The sequence below is a fragment of the Mastomys coucha genome, unplaced genomic scaffold (genome assembly GCF_008632895.1).
Source record: "Mastomys coucha isolate ucsf_1 unplaced genomic scaffold, UCSF_Mcou_1 pScaffold22, whole genome shotgun sequence".
Classification (NCBI taxonomy): Eukaryota; Metazoa; Chordata; class Mammalia; order Rodentia; family Muridae; genus Mastomys; species Mastomys coucha.
The window spans coordinates 209031604-209049536 of record NW_022196905.1 but is presented as its reverse complement, the minus strand read 5'-3'; the positions used below and the strand labels follow the sequence as shown (position 1 = coordinate 209049536).

Sequence of the window (17933 nt, the reverse complement as noted above, 5' to 3'; positions counted from 1 at the left end):
GGGTGGGCAGCAGAACTGTGCAGCTGGAAAGGGGCCTTCCTGACCTAGGAAGAAGTAACTCATTTATTATCAGAAGCTAGTGTATTTTACAAACTGGTCGCAGCTGTCTGGGAACACTGAATTGCCTCTTTCCCATAGTCCAAGAGTGGCCTTTTGTTACTTCAAGGATATTGGCTCACCTCCTTCAAGGGCAGGAGCTGTCTGCACGGGAGAAATGCTAGTTATTAATCAGGGGATGGAGGGCAAGTTATGGCCACAAGAAGGCTAGGATAGACTAGACTGCCTTTCATCTGCTCCCAAGGCCAGCATCTGCGGGGGTGGGTGGGTGGGGCGTGGAGGATGAGGGGTAGGTGAAGGGATTGATGGTCACTTTGGCTCGGAAAGGGACAAAGGAGTGCAGGCCAAGGATTACTGCAGAGATGGGGCACGATACCTCATGTCTCTTTGTGGGGTCACTTGTGTTTGCTACCACACCCTGTGTTCTTCAGAGATACTAGGCACTGCTGCAGGGCACCTTCCAGCACCTTGAGCCTGCCACACCCACAAAGTCTTTTTTCCCAAACCCAGTCACCTTCCCAGAGACCCCCTGAGGATGTGGATGTAATTTGGGGGATATAGCCTAGAGCCCATGTCCCACGCTGGGTGCTAAACTGTGTCCAGCCAGCTAAGCCTGAGTAAGGCTAAGCCTCCTATTGATGGTCAAATGGTGGCAGCCTCCTTCTGCTGTTGGGAGAGGGGGCTATCCACTGGTACTGTGCCTCGGTATGCAGCCACAGTTCGTGTCACCTGCTAACTGAGCACAGCTGTGGCACCAGGCCCTGGGTGTCGATTTCCTGTTGAGGGCTAGAGAAGTACTCAGGCTTCACACAGGTTGGGGTGGTGCTGTCCACTGGCCACACCGAATGCTCTCCTCACCCTCAAACCCTTCTGGCCTACATAGCTCAGCCCTCTGCCTCTTATAGGATGGAAGGCATCATGGAGTGTGGAGCGAGGCAAGCCTTGGTACCACAGAGTACTAGTGCACCTATGCTGGGACGGGGTCTGGGGAACAGAGGGCAGACCCAGACAGCCTTGGGACTTGTTCTGATGAGGCCCAGGTTTGCTGGCAGCAGGGTCAGTAAACTGGAGTCCCTCCCAAGTGTCCACAATACTCAGCCCCTCAGCCCCACTGCCCTTCCTGGGGAAGAGCGGATGAGGCGGCCTAGGCAAGGTCCTCTACCCAGTGTATTCCTGTCTACTGCTCACACCCAGCCCCAAGCACAGGTCAGGCCCCAGGGCCCTGGGACCAGGGCTGCTGACCCAGGAGCTTGACAGTCACATCTCATGGTCTCTTTGTTTTGTTTGTTCCAGTGTCTTCAAAAAGATTTTCTGCCAAGGTGAGCTGCTAGAGGGACTGGGAGGACTGGGCAGTCTGGGGAAGCAGGTTTCCAAGGACACCTTTATGCACGGGTTTCCTGGGACATTTGAGACTACTGCCCTGCCACCCTAACACACCTGTTGGGTAGGACTTCACAGTCTACCTTTCTGTGTGCTTTACCTTTAAACTAGAATGCTTAGACCAACAGCCATGTGGCCTGTACCAACCTTACAGCCCCGCCCCTGTTTCTGTCAATCATCAGCATCCAGCCTTTGAGGGGGACTGAGAACAGAGTGCAGGAGGCGTGGCTGATCACAGCTTAGGCTGCTACTAGCTGAGCAGGCTTGGTGCAGGGGCGCTCCACCACCCACCCTCTCTGCCTGCATGGTGTGTTCAGGGCTGGTGGTGGCAAAGAGGCGCTGACTCGCTGTCTTCCCCAGGAGGCTTTCCGGCTCCTCTACTTCACCTACCTCAACGAGGGCTTCCTCAGCCTATGGCGCGGGAACTCAGCCACCATGGTGCGAGTGATTCCTTACGCAGCTATCCAGTTCAGCGCACACGAGGAATACAAGCGCATCCTGGGCCACTACTATGGCTTTTATGGAGAGTGAGGCCTGCTGGTTCCCTGCCCATCTGGTCCTGCCCCTCCCCACAGGGCCCCATCCATCCCACACACCCTCTTTGGGCTCCTGATGCATTGCCTTCTTTACCCAGGCTCCGGCCCTCACTCACCCTCCCTCCAGGAGGGACCACAGCTCCACTCCTTACTCTTTCACCCGACCCTCTATCCCTTCCCCTCAGTCACTGCCCTGTGATGTTTCCTCAACTCTCATTCGCTTGTGCCTCTGCAGAGATCTGATTCCCAAGGGTGCAGGGCACCATGTAGCCCCAGCCTCAGGGAAGATATCCCACTATTGCAGATGGGGAGGGAGACGAGGTTACATTTGATATTGGCCTAAGAGACCCCATAAGTTCAGCCACTTGGAACCCTCTTGGGTCTTGGGTTGCTCCAGGTCCCCCAGACTGAGGTGTGGGCGTCCACTGCTCCTACATAGGTCTCAACATATTCTGCCTGTCCACAGAGCCCTGCCCCCATGGCCACGCCTCCTGGCTGGTGCCTTGGCAGGAACCACTGCAGCTTCCCTCACATACCCTTTGGACCTGGTCAGAGCAAGGATGGCTGTGACGCCCAAGGAGATGTGAGTCTACTACAGGGTCCATGCTGGTGCTGCTGAAGGTGGGGTGCTTGCTAGGGACCCGTCCTATATGTGAGATTCTGCAGGGCTCCAGAAAGTATCATTTGTTCTACACAAAATACTTAAGGGTAGCCGGGCCATAGTCGGGTACAATTAATCCCAGCACTCAGGAAGGCAGTTGGATCTCTAAGAGTTTGAGGCCAACCTGGGGTACTTAGCAGTTCATGAGTAGGACACTTGCTTGGCACATGCACATGGCCCTGGGGCCAGCCAAGTGACTGAATTGTGGGAGGCCGGGCAGGGGGTGCCATCTCCATGGAGTCCCTCACTTTGTCCTGGACAGGAGGAGTGATGGGGTGCAGGCACCAAGCCCTGTCACATGGTCCTCGTAGGTACAGCAACATCTTTCACGTATTCATCCGAATCTCGAGAGAGGAAGGACTGAAGACCCTCTATTTCGGGTTCACACCCACTGTGCTGGGTGTCATTCCCTATGCGGGACTCAGCTTCTTTACGTATGAGTCATTGAAGAGCCTGCACCGAGGTAAGGAGAGATGGAGAGAAGAGATGGGACCTCAGGGAACTGTCCCTGTGGAGCCTACATCATCCAGAGCCACACAGGATGTCAGGCAGGGGTCCAGAGCCCAACTCAAAGACATCCTCTGTCCAGTGGAACCCAGGAGCTTGGACTGTAACCTTTCATGTGTCCATTCATCTTCATTCACTTATTTAGAGAGGGAGTACAGGGTGGCCTCAAGTTCACCTTGTAGCCGGGCAAGACCTTAAACTGTGCCCCACTCTCCCATCTCCAACACTGGGTCACAGGCCTGCCTCTCACATATATGAGGTGCTAGGGATGAAACCCAGGGTCTCTTGTATTGGAGAGGAGCACCCTGCAGCCAGGCAGCAGCCCCAGCCCCCAGTGTTTCGTTAAAGAGTAATGATCTAGAGAAGTTGAGGCGTCTCTCTGGGACTATGGGCAGCACTCCAGAGATAGCTTCAGAATCCAGAAGTGGTGGGAGAATGAGGCAGGAGGATTGCTATAGGCTCAAAGCTAGCCTGTGCTACCTAACAAGACCATGTATCAAACACTCAGTTGGTTGGAAAGATAGTAGCCTATCCTTGTAGACGGTGTCGTGGACCCTCAAGGACTCCTAATCCATGGTGCCTGCATCTCTTCTGTCCAGTGGCATAGTGCTTGCCCCCAGTCAGGCAGAGAGCCTGACTGCTTCCCCAAAGCTCGCCCTTGGCAGGAAGGCAGGCTGCCTGGACGCGGAGATGCTGTGCACACAGTTGTTACACTGCGTTCAGCTGGCAACAGTGACAAGAAGAAAGCCTGTACACAGCATGTGCAAAGTGCTGAGACCCTTTCAGTCTGTGGGTGTGCTGGCTCATGCCTGCCATCCCACTCAGGAGGCCAGCCTGGGCTAGCCAGTGACATTCTTGTCACAGAACACCAACTGACAATAGAACCTGTCATCAGAGGTTCCTTGAGCCTGTGCTGTACCTGCACTGCACCAGGTGGTTGTTGATCCCTGGCCACCATGATCTGAGAATCCACATCAGCATGCTTGTCTGTTCTTTCCCTGTGGTATGGGCTGTGCTAGTGCTCTAGATGGAGCAGTAGATGCCCCGAAGTCCCCAGCAGGTAGACTACTAAGATGGAGACTACATTCACACAGCTGTCCCTGCACATCGCTGCAGGCCTCATTAGCTTACTGAAGTCAGGCGGAGGCATGTCCTCCATGTAGGAGGACACTGACTGTATAGCCCTGTACTCTAAGGGTTCAGGCATCCATGAAGAATCTTAGGGTTCACCCCCACAGATGATGGGGCACTGAAAACTGCAGGATGGGAACCTGTACCCCCATAGTTAAGGAGGGACTGCTGCACAGGTAGCCTGGGCCACATTGTAAGTCTCACTTTGCAAAGTGTGGGTTATGTTAGGCTAGGGTGTGGTCAATGGTCAGAGCATTGATCTTGCATGCACGAGCCCTTGGGTCCCATTCCCAGCATCAAAATTAAGAAGGGGTATCCAGGAAGTAGGGCATTAATTTCTTCAAATATGGCACTCATGTGCCCTCTGCCCTGCAGAGTACAGTGGCCGCCCGCAGCCCTACCCCTTTGAGCGCATGGTCTTCGGGGCCTGTGCTGGCCTTATCGGGCAGTCGGCCTCCTACCCTCTGGACGTGGTGCGGCGGCGCATGCAGACAGCAGGTGTCACAGGCCACCAGCACGGCTCCATCCTGAGCACGCTACGCTCCATTGTACGTGAGGAGGGCGCGGTGCGGGGCCTCTACAAGGGCCTGAGCATGAACTGGCTGAAGGGCCCGATTGCCGTGGGGATCAGCTTCACCACTTTCGACCTCATGCAGATCTTGCTGCGCCGGCTGCAGAGCTAGGCTAACACAGCAGTGGATGGTGAGCTGCAGATCAGGGGTGTGCAGCTGTGTGCTGGCAGCCCTGTGGTGGTACCTTGAGGATGGGCAGGAGGGCGGGACCTGGCTTGGGGCTGTGGGCCCGTAGTGAAGTGCTGGCCCTCAGGGTATGACATTGTGATGATGGATCTTGGCTGTCCCCCTTCAGTCCCTTGCTATTGGCTGGTGAGTCTCCTGAGGCATCACCCAGAGGCTCCTAATGGGTCAGTTGCACTTCTTGGCCCTTTGTCCTCTGACCTGCTGCTGATTCTAGTGCCCACTGGCACACCGGACTTGGAGCCCATGCCCTCTTGCTATGACTGTGCCTGGCCTACAGATGTGATGACTCTTCCTTTAAAGCCACACACTGGAGGATCACAACTTGCTCAGTGGTGGCTGTACCTGTGTCCTCCACCATGCCTGCCCATCCTCTCCCAGGTGACAGATGGCTGCTCTTGCCCACATAGCTTTCTCCCCAGAGCACTGTGTCCATCCCATTCCTGAGGGCTGCATCTGACCGTTGCCAACTACCTGGCTTGTACCTTTCCAGGAGGCCCCATGGCCACCAGGCAGGGGGTTCAAGTTCAGACCCCACTGAAAATGCCCATGTGGGTGTCACTGACCTGGGGTGTCTCCTGAAGTACACCAGTCAGGCCCAAATGCAGGCCCAGAGCCTCTCATATGCCCAGCACCCATGGAGGTGGGGCTCAAGCTCTTGAAACTGCCTTCTGTGGGGCTCCAGTACCCATTGGGGCTGTCATTCAGCCAGGTCACATGAAGCCCCAAGATGGGTAGCTTTTCCTATGTGAGTGAGTACAGATGTATCCATGGCTTGGGGAGTAGGGAAAGGCCAGGGTATCCAGGAACCACCAGCCAGCTGACTCAAGGAGAAACCCCCTTGGGTTCCCTAGGTGTCACAGGAAACTCTTGCCTTCCCTGGTGTCCAGGGTTCTTGATTTAGGGTCTTTGAGACAGTCCCAGCCAGAAGCCCTGGCTATCCTGTTCCTCAGTGTTATCTTGGCTAGCCTCCAACTTACAGCAATCCTCCTGCCTTTAGTTTCTAGTTCTCAACTTATCCTGCCCCAGGTCTGCACATAAAACCCCGCCCTCCCTGTGCGATGTGGGTCTGACTCAGAGGCGATCTGGGTGTTGATTCCCACAGCTGGATGGGAGCCGTCTCACACGCAGGACCTGAGCAGGGTGGCTCGACCCCTGGGCATCGGCAGTTCTTGCTGCAGTCTTTGCTCGTTCTGTATTTCTTACCTTGTGCCTGTGATGCTTGGCCATCTCTCTGCCTCAGCGGGTGGTGATGGGCCATCCCCACCATGTCCCCAGGCAACCCAGCAGCTTCTGGTGGCTGAGAGGGACTGCCCTCTTGTAAGTGTACTGCCCACTCTCTTCCCTGCCTGGCCCCATATTGAGATGGAGAGGCTGGGTACCCCACAGCAGGAGGCTCCTGAGTCACCCCAGCAGGTTGCACCATGTAGATGGTTGGCTAAAGCCCTGCATCAGGCAACCAGCTGGGCAGGAGAAGTGAGGGTGTCATGGGTCCTTGATCTTCTTGCTTCCCCACATAGCCCCCAGTAGCTCTGGCTTGGGAGCTCTGCCTCTGTGGCTCCCTCCTCCACGGTCGCTGTCCAGTCTGGAGTTCTATTTTGATGCCATGAAGTCACTTTGTTTATATATAATGTTTATATATTTTGAAGATTTGTGCCAACAGAGTATATTTAATAAAAATTTAAATAACTCCTGCTTCTCACTTCTTCAGCTCTGGCTCTCCCCCACATCCCCATTCTGTGAACTTCAGCCCCAAAACAGGACGAAGCTACTTAACACTTTTGTTTTTAATTTCTCAGCATGGCCCTGGCTGTCCTGGAACTTGCTCTGTAGACCAGGCTGGCCTCTCTGTTCTGCCTCCCAAGTGCTGGGATTAGAGGTGTACACCACCACCACATGGCCACTATTTGGTACTTAAAAAAAGGCATTTTGTGTATGGGTGCTTTGCCTGCAGGAAGGCATAACTGCATGCCTAGTGCCTGAGAAGGCCAGCAGATCCTTAGTCTAGACTTACAGACGATCACCAGCTACTATATTGGGGTACTCGCACAGCTGGGTCATCAGCAAGAGCAGCCAGCTCTTCACTGCTGGGCCATCTCTCCAGCCCCCTGGCTATCCTTGTGAAAGGGAGCCGAGGATTGCAGGTGTGTTGTCCAAGCGTTCTGTGCATCTTTCTGTTCATAGATGTAAATGTGACACAGGCTACTGGGGATGAAATTGATGCCCAAAGATGGAGAATTAGACTGGGGCAGTAGAGTCCTAGCCTAGATAGAATTCCCCAGTGAGGGGCTGGGGGCATGGCTCTGGGGCACTTACTATACAAAGGGCCCTGGATTCCTTTGCCAGTACAAAAAAAGACAACGGTCCAGGAATATAGTAACCACGTAGCTAAATCTGCTAACAACATGCCTCAGGTTTATTTACCATATCTGAGATATATAATCCAGGCTGCCTTCTAGTTCTTAGCTCTGGCTGGCCCACTTACCTCTGAAGTCATCAGCTTTGTGCTATCATGCTCAGCAAATGGGCATCGACCAGAAGCCTAGGGACCTTGCTCTGGAACACAGCCCAGGCTCCAATCAGCCCTCAGTCAAGTGTCTGGGGGAGGCTGGACCCTGTGACGTGTGTGCCCCTACACTTTGAAGTCCACAGAGCAGAGCCTTGCTTTCCAGCATGGGCATCACTCTTTCCTTGCCCATCCCTGATTCCCATGGGACTTCCATAAGCTCCTACAGCCCTTGTAAGGGTCAGTTTGGGAGGCAGAGAAACTCCAGATAGACCTTCGAGGAAATCCTGTTGATTCATACCACATACACACACATACCACACACACACACACACACACACACACACACATACACACACACACCAGCCATACTTGCTGCAGTCATGAAGACCTGAGTTCAAGTCCCCAGAGCCTAAAGTAGGACAGTAGCACAAGTCTATAATCCTAGTACTTTTTTTTTTTTTTTTTTTTTGGTTTTTCAAGACAGGGTTTCTCTGTGTAGTCCTGTCTGTCCTGGAACTCACTCTGTAGACCAGGCTGGCCTCGAACTCAGAAATCCACCTGCCTCTGCCTCCCAAGTTCTGGGATTAAAGGCGTGTGCCACCACTGGCCCAATCCTGGCACTCTTACTGCAAGATAGAAAGTGGAAACCGGAGACTCCCTGAAGCCTGTTGGACAGCCAACCTGAGGGATTCGGGGGTAAACAAGAGACCCTGTCTCAAGGTAGAAGGCTAGGATCTGCATGCTAAGTTGTCCTCTGATCCCCGCTCTCACACATGGACCTACTGTGTCATAGCACCTGCGTTCACAAGCACACAGGCAGTCATGCTCCAAAGTCCTCTTGGACAAGAGACCAGGCGTCTTCTCCCCAGAATGAGACACCGAGGCTCAAGGCAATAACTGAGCACCAGCTCTTGAACATGGCTGGGCCAGACCACACCGGCAACAGCAAGGCAGCATTGCAAGAGCCCTCCTTTTTTTATTCTCAATACACATTTTACATATGTAGGAGGGTCATGCATAGCTCATAAATACACATGTACACACACTAAGTCATAGCAATCAACCCCCCCCCCCCAAAAAAAAAGTCATAGCAAAAGGACGACTTTGGAGTTTGGAGGTGACCCTTACTCACCAAGGCCTCAAAATACAGCAGCCATCCTCACAGCTTTGGAGGATGGTGACAGTCTCTCCCCTCTCACACCTTCCCTTTTTTTTTTTTTCTTGTTCTACAGACAGTCTTGTTACTAGTCTAGGCTAACCCTCCTGCCTCAACTTCCCAAGTGTGCTGGGGAGACAAGCATGGAGACTCTTGTCTCTCCCTCCTGGTGATAGTGACAGACGCCAGGGCTATGTGGATGCTGAGCCAGAGTCCCACCCCTAGCTCTCTCCTAGCCACCTCTGACCTCCAGATTTCCACTCCTTCCTAGTACCAATCTCTCCCAGGCCCCTCTCACTATCCAGGTCTCCGCTGCTCATCCCCCCAGTCTCTGGGATATTTGTAAAAAGTGCCCCCCCCCCACACACACACTTGGGGACCATGGCCCAGAGGAGACTGCTTCAAGGGGTTCATGATCTAGGCACTGAGGTGAGAGAGATGGTAGGGAATCCCCACACCAACTTGGGTTATCTAGGGGCACCGAGGCACACACACAGGGGACGGTCCTGGTCCTGATGGGCAGGACTCAGATGCCAGAGCCTCGTGCCTTCGTGCTAAGAGGCTGTCAGGTGCTGGTGGAAGTAGAGGCCGAAGAGGCTGGAGAGCAGCTGGCAGGCAGCGGTCCACCAGATGATGTAGGCCAGCACGCCTCGGAGGAAGAGGGGCGTGAGCAGGCCACCCAGGATCCCTGCGACCTGGGACACAGTCTGCTGGGCTTCATCTCCTGCAGGGTCTACAGGGATCAAAACCTCTGAGGGCTGGGATGGGGCCAGCGGGGGAGGAGTAGAGCTCAGGGCCCATGAGTAGCCGCCTGCAAGAGTGAAGAAGGGAATTATAGGTGGAGACATAATGGTGGGAGTCTAGAGGCTCTCATGCCCCGCCCACACGTAGGTTACACCCCGGGCCTTAGAGGGCCTCCATCCTCCCCAGTCTGTCGGCCCTGTCTCCGACCTCCCCGCCTATAGGTCTTAACTGTAGCTTTTCCCAAACCCTGCCCTCACTTTTATCTGCTGGTCCCACCCTTACCAGGCTATGTCCCCACCTCTACTTGCCAACCTTGCCCTCACACAAGAACCTCCCACCCCACCCCTGCTTTTATCTGAAGATCCCACCCTTATCAGACCTGGCCCCACCTCTGGTCCCACGTTCTTTCCCACCAGCCCCTCACCCAGGGTCTTAAGCAGCAGTGTGCAGTGTAGAGTGAGAATGAGCGGCGTCAGGTACTGCAGGCTCACCACGGTCACATAGCAGTAGACCCGGACCACCTGACGGGGGAGGCAGTAGGGGCTGTTGAGGGGTGGTCTTCCCAGGGCAGAGACCCTGAGACCAGGCCCCCTTAGCGCCCGGACCATCCCACCTGGGGTGCATACCCGCTGCTGGATTTCGCGGGCCTCAATACGGCCAGCCTCCTTGCGCAGCTGCTCCACTCGAGCCTTGGCCAGGCACAGGTAGGCCTGCAGGTGTGGCCGAGTCACTGCCAGCCGCAACAGGCACAGCGCCACCAGCACCCAGAGGCGCAGAGAGTCGAAAACCCCTTCTGACGGTCTGCAACAAGAGTGAGGCAGGCAGGGAGTCTAAGTGAGCCCTCCTTCCCCAGGACACTATCTTCCCAGCCTCAGACACTCCAGGTCCCTCAGGGCCTCCTAAACGCACACAGAGAAGGTCATGTTCCTTGTGGGTGGCTGGTACAGGAAGTCCCGGGCGACAGGCTTCATCCAGAGCCACAAGATGCACAGGGGCGACAGGAAGCTGGTATGCAGGAGGAGCCTGGGGGCGGGCATCTCGGTGGGGTCAGGCTTCTGACCCCCAACCTCCAGCACAACTCCCATCCCACCCTGGGTCTCCTGCCTAACTGTAGCAGTGGTCGGTCCGCAGACAGGGTCAGCGCGTCCTGGTGGGTCTGGGCCAGCCTCAGTCCAGGGAAAATGAGGAAGGCGCCCAGCAGCGAACCTAGCACCGCCAGCCCAAGGCGGATGGCCAATTTGATCACAGGGAGTCTGGAGAGAAGAGATGGTCTCAGGAAACCCACAACTGGTCAGAATTCAGCCTTCAGATATTCCCCCTACCTGCACCCACCCCCAAAGATCCAGTCCCCAGGATTTACGTCCAGTCCCAATCTTGCTTCTTCAGAACAGGTTCCAGGTGCTGGGTCATGCTGGCCAGGCCTGGGGAAAGGAGAGGACCAACTGGTGTCTATTGCTATGGTTTCCAAAGCTAGGCTGACTGGCCCTCCTGCTTCCAGATCCACCTTGTCCCTGCCTCCCCCGTGCCAGTGTTTACAGGGATAGGCAGCCAATTTCTATTTTTTACATGGGTGCAATCTGAGGACCTCAGGCTTGCAGAGGCTGTCCCACTGGCCCAAGCTCCAGGCCAGACAACTTGTTCTAATTGTACCTGTATATTCCTGTGCTGGGATCCATCCCAGGGCTTCCACATGTGCTGTGCAGGTGCCCTGTCTCTGAACCACACAGAGCCCTGCTAGGGGACTAGACTGTGCAGGTCTGTTCAAGAAACAGAACCCAGGGCTAAGGAGACAGCTCAGAGGAGAAGGCACTGGACGCTCTTCAGAGGACTCAAGTTTGGTTCCCAATCCCTATGTAGGGTTGTTCACAACCAGGTGTAACTCTAGCTCTGGGGTATCCAACACCCTCTTTAATCTCCAATAGCACCTGCACTCATGTACATACACATAATAAAAATTTTAAATAAATCTTGAAAAAAAATACGGGGGTGAGAGATAAGCTCAATGATTAAGAACACTAGCTGCTTTTCCAGAGGTTTTGAGGTCAATTCCTAGCACCCACATGGTGGCTCACAACCATCTGTAGGATCCAATGCCATCGTCTGGTGTGCATGAAGATATAGCACTCACATACATAAAATAATACTAGATCTTAAAAGCAACAAACAAAAACAAGGGCTACAGAGATGCCTTAGCAGTAAGGAGACCTTACTGCTCTTTCACAGGGCGTGCATTCCCAGCCCCCACCCACCCCACACTACGGTTCACAAGCCGCTGTAACTCCAGTGCCCTCTTCTGGCCTTTATAGGTACTGCACAGTCCTGGTACACAAGACACACATGATGGGAAAACACCCACACATATGGAATAAAAATAAATCTTTGAAAACAGTAATAACAGATTAATAACAGATAAATCTTAGCCCCAGGACTTGGGTGGCAGAGGCAGGAGGATCTCTGTGAATTTGAGACCAGCCAGAGCCACAATGAGTCCCAGTCTCAAACAGGGGGTGGGGGGAGAGAGGGAGAAAGGAGAAAGAGAAAGAGAAAAGAAACAGAAAGTGACCTGGGACTCAACAGAGAAGCACACCTACCCGGCTCCAGGCCCAGCTCCAGGGTGTCCTCTCGCACCACCTGCACCAGCATAGCCAAGAGGAGGAAGAGGAAGGCAAAGGAGAGACACACTGAGCGCTCACCGCCCTCCTTGGTGCTGAAGTACGGCCGGGTCACCATGAGGAGCACCTTCCTGGGGATGGGGTTAAGAAAGCCAAGGACAGCCAGGCAGTGGTGGCGCACGCCTTTAATCCCAGCACTTGGGAGGCAGAGGCAGGTGGATTTCTGAGTTCGAGGCCAGCCTGGTCTACAGAGTGAGTTCCAGGGCAGCCAGGGCTATACAGAGAAACCCTGTCTTGAAAAACAAAAACAAAAACAAAAACAAAAACAAAACCAGGATGGCCTGCATCCTCTGACTCTAGGACAAGTTTATGGCACAGTGGGTGACTCCATAGACAGCAAGCTAGAGGAACAGGGCCTGAGTCCCACTCGCCCACATGCTGGGTGCCAGAGGAAGGATACAGAGAGAAGGCCAAAGTGAGCAGGCACCAGAACACAGCGATGTTGGTCTCCTGGACTGGGCCCAGCACAAAATAGTAGGCTTCTGTGAAGAGGTACACACCGACGGAGTACACAGCAAAGTCAACGAACCACTGGTATTCCAGAAAGAAGCGCAGGACTGCAGGGCAGGGATAGGAGCCTCAGCCACCTGCTCCAGGACCTCCCGACCCAAAGCCCACCCTGGCAGAATGACCCCAGCAGCTGGGGAGGGGACTGGGTACTGGGCTGGGTGTTACCTAGGGCATCCACAGCAGTGAGGGGACAGGTCTCCAGCTGGAAATGGGCATCTCGAGGCACTGACAATGGCTTCTCATCATGAAGACCATTTGCCCACCTGAGCACACAGGGACAGTGAGAGCTGAGGTCTGTAGCCATCTCTGGATCTCCTAGAAAGCTTGGGCAAGACCTTCAGCCACATCAGGTGTGAGGGCAGCAACCTAGACATAGGGCCAGCCCAGAGCAAGTGGCCAGGAATACAAGATGCTGACTGCTGCCACCATTCCCAGCAGTGCCGTAAGTGGGAGGGAAGGGTAGGCCTGGACAGGAGGGCATACCCCTGCCTGAGCCCCATGGGGTCAAAGTGGGGGCCACTCACCGCTCCTTCCTGCCCCGGGGCCTCAGTTTCCCTGCCAGCGCCCGCAGTTCCTCCTCTGACGGGTGTATGTACCGGAACAGACTAAGGGGGAAGAAAGGTCAGGAAATCTGGGCCTAGGGGCATAAGGCAAAGAATCTGAATCTAATCTTAAAAATAGATCATTGGGCATTGGCAGAGCCGGGGCGGGGGTTAGAACTGGGGTTGGTGGGGAAGATGGGCAGAGCCTGAGCTAGGGGGCAGCCAGGGCGAGGCACAGCTGGGGCGGGGGCAGCCCTATAGAAAGATGAACCAGGGTGCATGGGTGTACACAGAGCTAGTGTAATTCTGGGAACATGGGATGAGGGGAACTGATCCAGCCCCAGGGGCCTCGAGAACCAAGGACACCCTGTAGGCTGACTCTGCAGCCCCAGCCATTTTTCTGAAGAGAAACCACTCCAAAGGTATTCTCAGAAGGGGCCAGGCACCAAACCAGGAAGAACAGGAGAAAGCTGGGTTACAAAAGGCCAGGAGGAGGGGAGTGAGCGTGTGGGTTCTGATGTCAAGACAGATCCAAGGTGTTCTTTAAAGACACCAAAGGATGAGGCTGGAGAGATGGCTAAGGTCCTGAGTTCAATTCCCAGTAGCCGTGTAGTAGCTCATATCTGCTGCCCTCTTCTGGTGTGTCTGAAGACAGACAGCTACAGTGTACTCATATAAATTAAAAAAAAAAAAAATGACATCAGGCATAGTTTTTAGCATTTCTTTTAGGCTCTGCCCAACAGCCAATAGCTTAGCAACAGCCAGGTATAGGTGTGTGTGTGTGTGTCTCTCTCTCCCATGCCCTCTTTGTCCCCTTCCCCACGTTCTCTTCTTCCCTTCTTTCTCTCTTTTCTCTCGGTCCTTCTCTGTCCCCTTCTTTCTCTGCCTCTACTCCCTTCTTATCCGCTCCCCATGCCTCGTGTTATACTAGCTGGTAGTCTAGCTGGTACCTCATGGGCCTGCTAAGCCACCCTCTCCTGCCACACCATGCTGCCACATTACAAAACATCAATAGTGGTGCATGCTTTAGATCCCAGCTCTCAGAAGGCAGAGGCAGATGGATGGATCTCTGTGAGTTCAGGCTAGCCTGGTTTACAAAGTGAGTTCCAAGACAGCCGGGTCTATGTAGAGACTGTGCCTAAAAGCCTGTGGCCTGAGTTCGATGCCTGACGCCTACTTAAGGTGGAAAGAGAAAAACAGCCTTACAACCTGACTCTACACAAGTGCCAGGCAGGCACCTAAACATTGCACACACAACAGGAAGAATAAATCAAAGTAAAGTTTAAAAAGTGTCGATGGCTAGAGAGGTGGCTCAGCAGTTGGTTAAAAGCTCTTGCTGTTCTTGTAGATGACCCCACGCCCGACCCTGAGGTACCGACACCATGTTGGGCAGCCTACAACCATCTGGCAACTTTCACTTAGGAAAGGCACAGACACACACGGGACATACACAGTTGGAAAGAAATCTGTTTTGAAATGCGGATGGGAGGCTGAGGCAGAGGGACTCCCATACTTTCACTGGCAGCCTGAGCGATAGTATGAGACTCTGTCTAAAAACCACAAAACCAGGCTGCAGAGATGGCTCAGCAGGTCCTCTTGTGAAGGTCCTGAGTTCAAATCCCAGCAGCCACATAGTGGCTCACAACCACTTGTAGTGAGATCTGACACCCTCTTCTGGTGTGTCTAAAGACAGCTACAGTGTACTTATTTATAATAATAAATAAATCTTTGGGCCAGAGCGAGCAGGAACTGAGCAAGCGGGGCGACCAGAGTGAGCAGAGGTCCTAAAAGTCAATTCCCAACAACCAGATGAAGGTTCACAACTATTTGTACAGCTATAGTGTGCACTCATATACATAAAATAAATAAATCTTTAAAACACACACACACAACCAGGGGCTGAAGCAATGGCTCAGTGGTTAAGAGCACTTGGGGTTCCTCCAAGTGACCCAGGCTGGGTTCTCAGTCCCTGCATCAGGCAGCTCACAACTGCTGTAACTCCAACCCTCTGCCTCTGGCCTCCCCTGATACCTGCACAGGAGTGCACAAGTCCACTCGTGGAGACACACACCTACACATAATTAAGAAGAAGAATATTTTTAAAAAACGGAGAAGCAACATGCACCAGGTGACCCGGGCAGGACCACCAGCCGTGGAACAATGCCTTACCTGCCGTTGCAGAGCAGCCAGCGAGCGAAGGAGCAGTGTGGGGCCAGCCTGTGCATGAGGGTGGCAGTGAACAGAGTCACCACTAGCTGCACTCCAAGGACCGCCTAAAGGGGCAGCTCTAGTCAGAAAGTCTCACGTTCCTGAAGTAACGCAGGTTATTTCTAGAGAAGGTGGGTGGGTGGGGAGGGCCAGCCTCGGGCCCTGGTGGAATCTCTCAGAAGACTGGGTATGAGGCCAGAGTTTGTCTTCGGAGTCCGAGGCATCCACAGCAGCTAACTTGGTCCTGACCCCTGCTTCCACCATCAGAGTCCTGAACCCCTCTCCCTGAATACTTTTGTTTGCTTTGTGAGCTCTGGTTGTCCCTATGTAGATCAGGCTGGCCTCCAACCTACAGAAATCTACCTGCCTCTGGTTCACCAATGTTGGGATTAAAGGCTAGAGCCACCACACCCAACTATCTGTTTAAAGGATGTTTCCTGCCAGGCATGGTGTTTAATCATGGGTATAATCCCAACATTTGGGAAGCAGGTACAAACAGATCCCTGAGTTTGAGACCAGCCTAGTCTACAGAATGAGTTCTAGGATAGCCAGGGCTACAGAAAGTAACAATATCTGAAAACAAGAACAACAACAACAACAAAACAAAAAACAAAAAACAAAAGACAAGACAGAAAGAAACAAAAGAAGGGAGGGAGGAAGGTAGATTGATTTCCTCTAGCCCAGGCTGATCTGGATCTCAGGATGTAGCTGAAGGTGACCCTGAACTGCTTGCTGATCCTCCTGTCCCCATGTCCTGAGTGCTGGAGTGATGGTATGCACCCACATTCAGTTTGTGCACTGCAGGGGTGGAGCCCTGGCTGTGCTAGGTGAGCACCCTACCAAATGAGTATATGCCAGCTCTCCACTCCACCCCAGCCACAATTCAGAGCATAGCTTCACAGAACTTCCAGTAGGAAGCTAAGTCAGGCTCCCCTGCCTGACACAGCAGTCATTTCTATAATTATCTAATTATATACACTATGTACCACTACAGCTGCCTGCCGGTGTTCTGCCATCATACCCAGTTCACATGAGATGCAGATCAAGATTAAAACCAATTGGTCATTAAAAATAATCTGTCAGCCAGGTGTGCTGATGTACAGTTTTGCTTTGTTTTTTTGAGACAGGTTTCTCTGTGTAGCCCTGGCTGTCCTAGAACTCACTCTGTAGAACAGGCTGGCTTCAAACTCACAGAGATCCACCTGCCTCTGCCTCCCAAATGCTAGGATTAATGGCATTTTGCCATCACTGCCCATCAACACCAATGGGTAAGAAAGACCCTTTGTAAATATTTTTTTATTAAGATTTATTTATTTATGTATATGAGTACACTATTGCTCTCTTCAAACACACCAGAAGCAGGCATCACATCCCATTACAGATGGTTGTAAGCCACCATGTGGTTGCTGGGAGTTTAACTCAGAACCTCTGGAAGAGCAGTCGGTGCTCTTAACTGTTGAGCCATCTCTCCAGCCCCTGTAATAATTTTTTAATGGGTAAATAAAATAAAAGGAGTGGGATGCTAGAGAGAGAGCTCAGTGGTTAAGAGTGCTGGTTGCTCTTCCAGAGGTCACAGGTTCAAGTCTCAGCACCCATTTGGCAGCTCACGGCCCTTTCTAACTCCACTCTCAGGGAATCCTACAGGTCTCCTCTAGTCTCCTAGAACAGCACACACATGCAGTGCACAGACACACGTACAAAACATTCATACCTAATAAAAAATGTAATAAAACAATGAAAAATAAAAAGTCTTTTAAAAGAAAAACAGAAAGCCGTGAATAATGGCACACGGTTGTTATCTCGGCACTCCGGAGGCAGGAGGTCCCCATAGGCTACGAATAAGTTCTAGTACAGCCTGGGCTACATGGGTCCCTGTCGGAAAGCAGACAGCTTCAGTCCCAGCTCCCTCACTCCACACCAGCCCTAGCTTCACCTCCCACTGTGTCCTGCACCACTGACTACAGGCCACTTCTAATAGCCTGCGAGGCTTCCAAGCTTTTGGGGGACCCTCTCAGCTCGGCCAGGCCGTCTTCTGCCCCGGGGACCCCGAGGGCCTGCTCACCATGTCCGCTCCCTGGGCGCACACTGGCACAAGGCTGGAGGCGGGGAAGCTCTGAGGGATCTTGGCCAATTAGAGACAGGATGCTGTTGATGAGCATACTGGGAAGTCAGTCATCGGGCTAAGAACGGGGTGGGTGTGCGCAATGCATGCTGGAAACTGTAGTTCTAGCTGGAGCATGAGCTTTTAGGCAGCTGTCTTTTCTTTCTTTTTTTGTTTTGTTTTGTTTTGTTTTGTTTTGTTTTGTTTTGGAGACAGGGTTTCTCTGTGTAGCCCTGGCTGTCCTGGAACTCACCCTGTAGACTAGGCTGGCCTCGAACTCAGAAGGCCACCTGCCTCTTGTCTTTTTCTTCTTTCTTTTCTTCCTTTTTTTCTTTTTTTCCTGCGTGTGTGCGTGCGTCCGTGCGTGTGTGTGTGTGTGTGTGTGTGTGTGTGTTGAGATATGTGTGTGTGTGTTGGGATGTGTGTATGTGTGTTGGGATGTGTGTGTGTGTGTGTTGGGATGT

The 17933-nt window shown here is 53.1% G+C and overlaps 2 protein-coding genes across 5 annotated transcripts in view; one reads left to right on the top strand and one right to left on the bottom strand.

The window, feature by feature from the left end:
• Slc25a42 (solute carrier family 25 member 42) overlaps positions 1–6717 on the top strand; it is a 28329-nt gene extending 21612 nt beyond the window's left edge. Inside the window, exons 4-8 of the mRNA XM_031340087.1 lie at positions 1351–1376; positions 1798–1964; positions 2440–2556; positions 2946–3097; positions 4648–6717. Of these exons, the coding sequence (XP_031195947.1) occupies positions 1351–1376; positions 1798–1964; positions 2440–2556; positions 2946–3097; positions 4648–4955 (770 nt within the window). The 3' untranslated portion in view covers positions 4956–6717. The remainder of the gene's footprint in view (positions 1–1350; positions 1377–1797; positions 1965–2439; positions 2557–2945; positions 3098–4647) is intronic.
• A 1684-nt stretch (positions 6718–8401) lies between these two features.
• Tmem161a (transmembrane protein 161A) lies at positions 8402–17469 on the bottom strand. 4 transcript variants are annotated; one of them, XM_031340083.1, is made up of 12 exons: positions 17431–17469; positions 15330–15433; positions 13143–13223; positions 12784–12881; positions 12509–12665; positions 12028–12179; positions 10797–10857; positions 10546–10689; positions 10346–10459; positions 10063–10237; positions 9861–9957; positions 8402–9503 (listed from the first exon to the last, which is right to left on the bottom strand). In XM_031340083.1, the coding sequence occupies exons 1-12, from the start codon at positions 17431–17433 to the stop codon at positions 9247–9249; spliced, it is 1443 nt and encodes a 480-aa protein (XP_031195943.1). In that variant the 5' UTR covers positions 17434–17469; the 3' UTR covers positions 8402–9246. The 4 variants fall into 4 exon arrangements, with proteins under 4 accessions (XP_031195943.1, XP_031195946.1, XP_031195944.1 ...); XM_031340086.1 differs by having other exon boundaries at positions 15330–15377; positions 17431–17443; XM_031340084.1 differs by having other exon boundaries at positions 12784–13223; positions 15330–15377; positions 17302–17468.
• Between the last annotated feature and the right edge of the window lie 464 nt (positions 17470–17933).

Coding starts and splice junctions, on each gene's coding strand:
- Tmem161a (XM_031340083.1), bottom strand. Junction 12,666..12,783: donor CACTGCTGTGGATGCCCTAG/GTAACACCCAGC, acceptor CCTGCCCTGCAG/TCCTGCGCTTCTTTCTGGAA. Junction 12,180..12,508: donor CTCACTTTGGCCTTCTCTCT/GTATCCTTCCTC, acceptor CCCCATCCCCAG/GAAGGTGCTCCTCATGGTGA.